Here is an 8,132-nt window from a genome sequence, read left to right as displayed (position 1 = left end):
CATGAATATTATGCTCTTGTTCCGTCGGAGGCGCGAAAGCCTAGCAGTGAAATCTTTGATGCACCATCGACATGTTCGGGGTCGAGAATGCGGAGGATTTCCTAAGGATCAGATTGTGATTTTATTTTTTTCTTACATGGACCTTCTTGTAATGGTGTTTCTAAAATAATATAGGTCCTTGGCTGATGAATTGTAGGCTCGGATTGTTATAAAGAAAATGTGATTCTATTTTGATTTTTTCCAAGTTTCTACATTTGTAAAATAAAATAAAATTGAGAAATACTAGTTCCTACATTTGTATTGTTCATCTCGATGTGGGCTGCGCCGCTTTTACTAGGCCCTGGTGGGCCTACGGACTGGATAAGCCTACACCTTGCTGCCTCGTCAGAAGAGAGAAAAAAACACTGCCTCCTCCGTCGTCTGCAATGGTCGGCACACCCAAATCCGATAGGACGCCGGCCGGAACCCACCTCCGCCTCCCCCTTCCCCGCAGTTCCTTCCTTAGAAAACACCGGAATCATCATCCTCCGCCTCCGCCATACATCCTTGAAGCGATTCATATTCCTCCATCCCAGTCCCACGCCGGATCCCGGCGGCCGTGAGGTGGAGGATTCGTCAAGTTGGGATTTTTTTCGAGGTTGGCGGCGGAGCGGCAAGGAGGGGGGTCGGCAGGGAGAGGAGGGGAGCCACGGACGAGGAGGCCATGGCGCCGCCCTATCGCCGCCGTCCTCCTTCGTCTCGGCTTCTCCGGCACCGGTCGGCGGAGGGATACGCCGGCGGCCTCCGAAGCACATCCAACTGCGGAATGTACGTCTCCTCGAGAGTCAGTAATACTGGAATTACTTGCTTCCATTATCCGTTCTTCACTTTATCACTACCTGAACAATCGGCTTATCACTATTGGGGACTTGTTATTTTGCTGGGACATCACTTTCTGAGATCTAGTACACGCAGCTGTTGCCTGTTGGACATCGACTGAAACCAAATTCAATCAGGAACACAGCCAAGCAGAATCAAGGCAATGTGAACACCTAACACCAACTCATAGGACCAGTGGGGCAGCACAAGGACTAGAGTACTCAACACTAGTCATGATTTCTCGCCCCCGTCCCGACCATTCTCATGAATTCTTGTAGGGTCGATTGTTAGTACAATATACAGTACAGCTATGCGCATCATCGCTGTCTACAATTACTCGGCCGTCCGTTGTTAGGTGTGCCCGAGCATTCGCTTTCATTGCATCCTCATCGTGTAAGCATATGTGTGGCCAGAATCATCCTCATCCGCCTCCGCGCTGTTTTCTCTTCCATTTCTCCTCTGAAGCTGGAAAGCAAGCACATTATTTGCTCCCTCCACTATTGTCTTCCTAAACCTGCGCTCCTCTGTGTTCTTGCGAGACCTCACCTTGGCGTTCCAATGGTGGAGCTCGTGGCCACCATGGTGGTCGGGCCACTGCTGTCCATCGTGAAGGACAAGATGTCGAGCAGCCTCCTCGATCAGTACAAGGTGATGAAAGGCATGGAGGAGCAACATGAGATCCTGATGCGCAAACTGCCTGCCATCCTGGACATCATCGCCGACGCCGAGCAGGCGGCTTCCCACAGAGAAGGGGCGGCGGCCTGGATCCAGGCCATCAAGAAGGTGGCTTACCAGGCCAATGAAGTCTTCGATGAGTTCAAGTACGAGGCGCTTCATCGCAAGGCCAAAAAGGATGGACACTACAAGGAGCTTGGCTTTGATGTGGTAAAACTCTTTCCCACCCACAACCGTTTTGTGTTCCGTAACAGGATGGGAAGAAAGCTCCGCAGGATTGTGCAGGCCATCGAGGTCCTTGTGACAGAAATGAACGCCTTTGGCTTTAAGTATCAGCAACAGCCGCCGGTATCCAGTCAGTTGCGGCGGACGGATCATGCTAGCACTGACCCAGAGGAAATCAAGAAAATCATCAATGAATCCAGAGCCAATGATAAGAGTGAAATTGTTGATATACTAGTTGGGCAAGCTAACAATGCAGATCTCACAGTTGTTCCCATCATTGGAATGGGGGGTCAGGGCAAGACCACATTAGCACAACTTGTTTACAATGAACCTGATATTCGTAATCATTTTGATTTGCTACTATGGGTGTGTGCCTCTGAATGCTTTGACGTGGATTCTTTGGCTAAAGCTATAGTTGAAGAAGCTCCTAAGAAGAAGGATGATAGCAAAGAAGCAGATGCTTCCATGAAGAATAAGACACCGCTGGATATCCTTCAGAATGTAGTGCGCGGGCAACGGTACCTCCTTGTATTGGATGATGTCTGGGCACGACAGGTTCAGATTTGGGGAAAGCTCAAGGCCTGCCTTCAACATGGTGGCATCGGTAGTGCAGTCTTGACAACAACTCGTGATGGTGGAGTGGCTGAAATAATGGGTACTGTTAAAGCTCATAATCTCGTAGCTTTGGAACATAAATTCATAAAGAAAATCATCGAGACAACAGCATTCAGTCGTTTCAACAAGGCAGAGAAAGAATATCCGAGTGCATGGATATCAACCAAATCCGAGTTGATGGATCTGGTTGATGTGATTGTGGAGAGATGTGCTGGCTCTCCTTTAGCTGCAACAGCAATAGGCTCTCTACTGTGTACCAAGACGAGTAAGGAAGAATGGGAGACTATATCAATCAGAAGCAACATTTGCACCGAGGAGACAGGAATCTTACCAATACTCAAGCTCAGTTACAACGATTTGCCATCACATATGAAGCAATGCTTTGCTTTTTGTGCTGTATTTCCCAAGGATTATGAAATTGATGTGGACAAGCTGATCCAACTATGGATTGCACATGGCTTCATCCAGGAAAAGCAAGTTCGTCTTGAAACCATTGGCAAACAGATTTTCCATGAGCTCGCCTCAAGGTCATTCTTTCAAGATGTGAAAGAAATCAAAGCCACTGACCACAGCGTTAAATACAGCGGGTTGTTTTATTCCAGAACTACATGTAAAATTCACGATCTTATGCATGATGTTGCACTTTCTGTAATGGGGAAAGAATGTGCCTTGGCAAGTGATGAACCAGGCAAGATTGGATCTGTTGTCGCAACTGAGGAAACAAGTCAGAGTGAGTGGCTTCCAAACACAGCTCGTCATTTATTTTTGTCATGCAAGAAGCCTGAAGGAAAACTGGATAGTTCTCTAGAGAACAGCTCTCCAGCTATCCAAACTCTTCTATGTGATGATACGATGGATATTCCATTGAAACATATATCAAAGCTTAGCACTTTGCAAGCACTACAACTACGTCCACGTTTTTCATTTCGGCTAAAACCAAGGCATCTACATCACTTGAGGTACCTAGATCTCTCAAGAAGTTGGATCAGAGCACTTCCTGAAGATATGAGCATTCTTTACAACCTGCAAACGCTTAACCTCTCTGGCTGTAAAGATCTTGAAACACTTCCGAGACAAATGAAGTATATGATTGCCCTCCGTCACCTTTACACTCATGGCTGCCCAAAGCTGAAGAGCATGCCTAGAGAGCTCGGAAAACTCACATCCCTACAGACACTTACATGTTTTGTAGCAGATAGTGGCTCTAATTGTAGTAATGTTGGAGAGCTCGGGAATTTAAACCTTGGTGGTCATCTGGAGATACTACAACTAGAGAACGTGACAGAAGATGATGCAAAAGAAGCAAACCTCGTGAAGAAGAAGGAACTAAGATATCTGACACTAATATGTCCCCATAGATCGGATCTGCTTCGACTTGAGGAAACTATTTGTCAGCTTGAAGCAAGAGTGCTCGAGGTACTTAAACCTCATGATGGGCTGCATGCTATAAACATTCACTCCTGTGTAGCCAACACCTGTCCAACATGGATGGCTATGTTGCAAAACATGGTTCAGATCCATCTTTTCGACTGTAGTAAACTACCATGGTTGTTCAGCGGTGAGCGTGATGCATCCTTTATATTTCCAAATCTAAAGGAGCTTACGCTAGACTGTCTTCATTGTTTGGACAGATTATGGGAAATAGATAATGATGTGATGCAAGGAGAAAATACAATGTTTCCTCTGCTTGAGAAGTTGTTTATTGAACGATGTGGTGAGTTGAAAGCTTTGCCAGAACATATGACCTTCCCTGAGCTCCAGAACGTTCATGTTCATGGATGTCTTCCAGAGGTTACAACTGCAGCTAAATCACCGAAACTAAGTGTATTAGATATTGAAGCGCATGAGGACCAGTTGGTCCTGTGGGTAGCTAGACATATTACTTCATTGACCAATGTGAACCTGCACGATAACATCTTTAGGTTCACTACTAGAGTTGAGCATGGTTTGAGGGAAGTGCTGGGTGGCAAGGAAAAATGGAATGGTCATGATTTTCCTCTGACAGTTTTGGGGTTATACGGCATGTCGGGTGTAACAGATTTTTGTGCATGTTTTGTACACCTTCAAGATTTGTCAATTTGTTATTGCGTTGCGCTCAAACACTGGCCAGAGAAAGAGTTTGAAGGATTGGTATCCTTGAGGACGCTTACTATTGCGAACTGCAGAAGCTTAACTGGATATGCACAAGCTTCTGCTGAGGTATCAACATCATCACAAACGAGTCTGCTCCTGCCACGTCTAGAGTCTCTGAGTATACTGAATTGTCGTGAGTTGGTTGAGGTCTTCGACGTCCCTGCATCTCTCAAGACAATGCAAATTACGAGATGCTATAAGGTTGAGTCCATATTCGGCAGGAGGCTACATCAGGGACAGTCGTCATCGTCGATTCAGCAAGGGGCATCTTGTATACTGGAGGTGCCATCATCAACACCTGGAGCTGGGGTGGAGCGTTTAACATTAGAAAGATGTGATGGATTAACAGGGGCCCTCCATCTTCCCCAGTCACTCATGTATCTACATCTTTGGCACTGTGATCAGTTGGCATCTCTAGAATCTCGCTCGGGAGAGCTCCCATCATTGAGGCGCCTCATGCTTGAGTATTGTCCTACACTGTCATCCCTACCGGATGGCCCACAAGCATACTCTTCTCTCGAAGATATTCGCATTAGAGACTGCCCTGGCATGAAGACGCTCCCTGCAAGCCTGCAGCAACGGCTAGGCAGCCTCGAGTGGGAAAGCATAGATGCCCATTATTATGGAAGTAAGCACACATCAATTACCTTTTCTGTTACTTACATCAATTACCTTTGCTTTGGTCTAAATTCATCAGTTCTTAATTTTTTTATGTTCCTCTCTTTGTAAGTATTTCATGATTAATCTGTGCAGATAAGCCTATGCTGCTGAAGCCTAAGACGTGGAAATATGCCATCCGTAGAGATTAGAGTGGAATACCTGTGTGGAAGTTTTCATTCAGGTTTGTGATCTAAATATATGCCTACACTGTTGGAACCCTTTTGTTGCAAGATTAAGCTTGTGGGAATATAAAATCTGATCTTTCTTCGCAAAATTCTTCCAGCACAAACAAATGGGGATGAGAGATCACTTGGAGTAGAGAGGAAGTTCCTGCCATGTTAAACTGCAAGATCAGTAATCCTAAAGTGCTCCTATAATATTATTAGCTATCATTCTGTTACCAGATGAGAATTGAGTGATATTTTCCATATATGTGGTTGATGACTTGTCTGCACATTAACCAATGTTCCTGTTGAAACCTCTGGCCCTTGTTTAATGCAAAAAAATTGCTGTCATGTCCTTGGACCCACATTTGGCCTGTATGCATCGCCGGCATGCGTGTTGGGTAAACTTACTATGGTTTAGTTTTAAATGCTTGGATTCTAGGGTGTGTTATCTTTGGCTCCCATGAATGCTGACTATGACTTGTGCAAGGTCAAGCAAAAGATATAATATAACTAGTGAAGCAACAGATGAGAAGAATATGAATGATGATGACAACTGAAGTTCAGAAGACGCCCTTTCATGTTTGCCACAGAATCAGGAACAACCTGCCAAAACTTTCAAGTGCTGCATGCTTTCCTACAAGTTTTCTGAAGTCGGGTTAGTAACTTTGTTATACATTGTCTCATCGTGAACCTCTAAAAAATTTCAGTAATAACTAGAGAGCTAGGACGTTAGTTTCTCATGATATGATGTTCATCGAAGAGTTTCTGAATGTAGGGAGGGTTAGTGAGTTTCAGAGATAATATGTGTGGTTTTCAGACCTGCAGGCAGACTGAGCATCCTGATTGAGAGGTTACCAATGGCATTCTGGCTGTACTCTGGGAGTCCAACTCTGCCTTGCCATGGTCTCTACGGGCTGCATTTTCTACTGAGGCAATATAGAATTGGATGATGTACCGTATGATGTGTGTACAGCTCCACTCTTGTCTAGGTCCTTGTGCAGCCCACGCTGCTCTCTTATATTCGCCCCCAAAAGCAAAAGGCATAAGTTGGTCAGAAAAAAAAAAGCAAAAGGCATTCTGTTTCTGTATAGTATTTTTTTTCTTTCTTCTTACTACTGATAGTTTACGACTTCATGAAGGAAAACGTGAGGTTGCTATACACGCTTGACCAACTAACTCAAAACTCGTTCGGCAACAAACCCAATTTGAATTCCAAGAAGACGAATGTCATCAGTCGATGTCTCCCTAACATACAGATCCAGGTGACGGAGAGAATGCAGATCACCAATCCACTTTGGAATTCTGGAGATCAAGATACAGTCCAGTACAAGTGTCTCGATATGGAAGGGAGCAATCACGCTGGGGATTTTTCGAGGATGGTAGCCGAGACAAACGCATCCCCGATCCACATGTACGTCTGCCCCGAAGTCAATAATGGTAGTACGTTCTGGGAGGCACGCCAACGTCTACAGGTGTAGCGCATTAACCACTACACCGCAATTATTCTGATGTCCCATAACTAAAACTGGCGCTATTATACCGTTGTTTCAGTCCCAGTTTGGTTTTTTGAAAAAAGAAAACGTAAATATGAAACAGAATTCACGAATATTAAAAATGTTCATCGTTTTTGAAAAATGAATTCACGAAGTTCCCAGAAAAAAGTTCACCAAAATCGAAAATAGTTCACCTGATTTCCGAAAAAGTTTGAATAACATTCACGGAATTTTTGAAGAAAAGTTCACATATTTGAAAAAAGTTCATCAATTGTGACAAAAAAGTTCACGAATTTGATGAAAGTTCACCGGATTCTTAAAAAAGTTCACTGGCTTGAAAAGAGTTCATCGATTTTGATAAAAAAAAGTTCACAAATTTGAAAAAAGTTCATCGATTTTGAAACTAACGTTCAGGGATTGTCAGAAAAAATTCACGAATACGGGAAAAATTCATAAATTTTGTAAAAATGTTCACGAATTCTAAGAAGTTCACCGGTTATGAGGAAAGTTCGTCAAATTTGTGAAAAAAGTTCACGCCTCTTTTAAAGAGGAACAAGAAAAAAAAAAGAAAAAGAAAGGAACAAAAGAAGGAAAGTGAAGTCACGAATCACAAGATGTTGCTTGTCTAGTTGGTTATTATAGCTAATCCCGAACGAGGAGGTCGCCGTTCGAATCTCACCCGCGCACGGTTTTTCTGCCCTTTAAAACAGGAAAAAGGGATAAATGGGCCGGCCCAGCGTGGAAGGGAAGGTGTGCGCCCGTTTGTGGAAAGCAAAGTATGGGGTTCGGCCACGTCGAGGCTTTCCCTCCGATCGGTAACCTGGATAGGTCTCTGGGCCTCATACCCAGTCCTAACAAGGCCCAACTCGGAGTCATGTTTCACCGGCCCGTCTCGGCCTAACAGTGAGTTCAAACGCTCCTACGCGCCGCCCGGATCTGACGAACCTCGTCGTCAGCCGGAGCACTCTTTTTCTTCGTCTTCTTCCTAGTGACCTTCGTCCACACCTCCGGTGGAAAAAAATCCGACAACATAATAGCAGACGAACTTACCTTGGGCAGAGGACCGATCCAAGACTTCATCTTCGGCGCTGATGAAGGTGATCTCGGACCGAAAGCCACCTTCTTCCTACGCCTACCACCGAGCTCCAACTGCAACGAAGCAGCAGGTTATGACGTCATCGGCCGCATCCGAGGCTTCTCCTCCGGGTAAACAGCGGGCGACTTGTCCTTCGCATCATCCTCTTCCTCATCGGCCAGGACCCAAAAGCATCCCCCGACCCGCGGCTTCGAGGGTACGAGCTCCGCC

General features: G+C 45.1%; 1 protein-coding gene across 2 annotated transcripts; it reads left to right on the top strand.

The window, feature by feature from the left end:
- Positions 1 to 819: 819 nt before the first annotated feature.
- LOC119329602 (disease resistance protein RGA2-like) lies at positions 820 to 6,492 on the top strand. Of its 2 annotated transcripts, none has more exons than XM_037602667.1 (4): positions 820 to 5,134; positions 5,260 to 5,347; positions 5,450 to 5,988; positions 6,159 to 6,492. In XM_037602667.1, exons 1-2 carry the CDS (start codon positions 1,417 to 1,419, stop codon positions 5,313 to 5,315), a joined length of 3,774 nt encoding a protein of 1,257 aa, XP_037458564.1. In that variant the 5' UTR covers positions 820 to 1,416; the 3' UTR covers positions 5,316 to 5,347; positions 5,450 to 5,988; positions 6,159 to 6,492. The 2 variants fall into 2 exon arrangements, with proteins under 2 accessions (XP_037458564.1, XP_037458563.1); XM_037602666.1 differs by having other exon boundaries at positions 6,151 to 6,492.
- Positions 6,493 to 8,132: the final 1,640 nt, after the last annotated feature.

Source organism: Triticum dicoccoides, chromosome 7A (genome assembly GCF_002162155.2).
Source record: "Triticum dicoccoides isolate Atlit2015 ecotype Zavitan chromosome 7A, WEW_v2.0, whole genome shotgun sequence".
In the NCBI taxonomy this organism is placed as follows: Eukaryota; Viridiplantae; Streptophyta; class Magnoliopsida; order Poales; family Poaceae; genus Triticum; species Triticum dicoccoides.
This window is presented reverse-complemented; position numbering and strand designations above follow the sequence as displayed.

Bases quoted from the DNA above. Each gene is read 5' to 3' on its own strand.
- LOC119329602 (XM_037602667.1), top strand. From the start codon at position 1,417: ATGGTGGAGCTCGTGGCCACCATGGTGGTCGGGCCACTGCTGTCCATC. The intron at 5,135-5,259 runs GTAAGCACACAT...TAATCTGTGCAG, and splicing joins AGATGCCCATTATTATGGAA to ATAAGCCTATGCTGCTGAAG.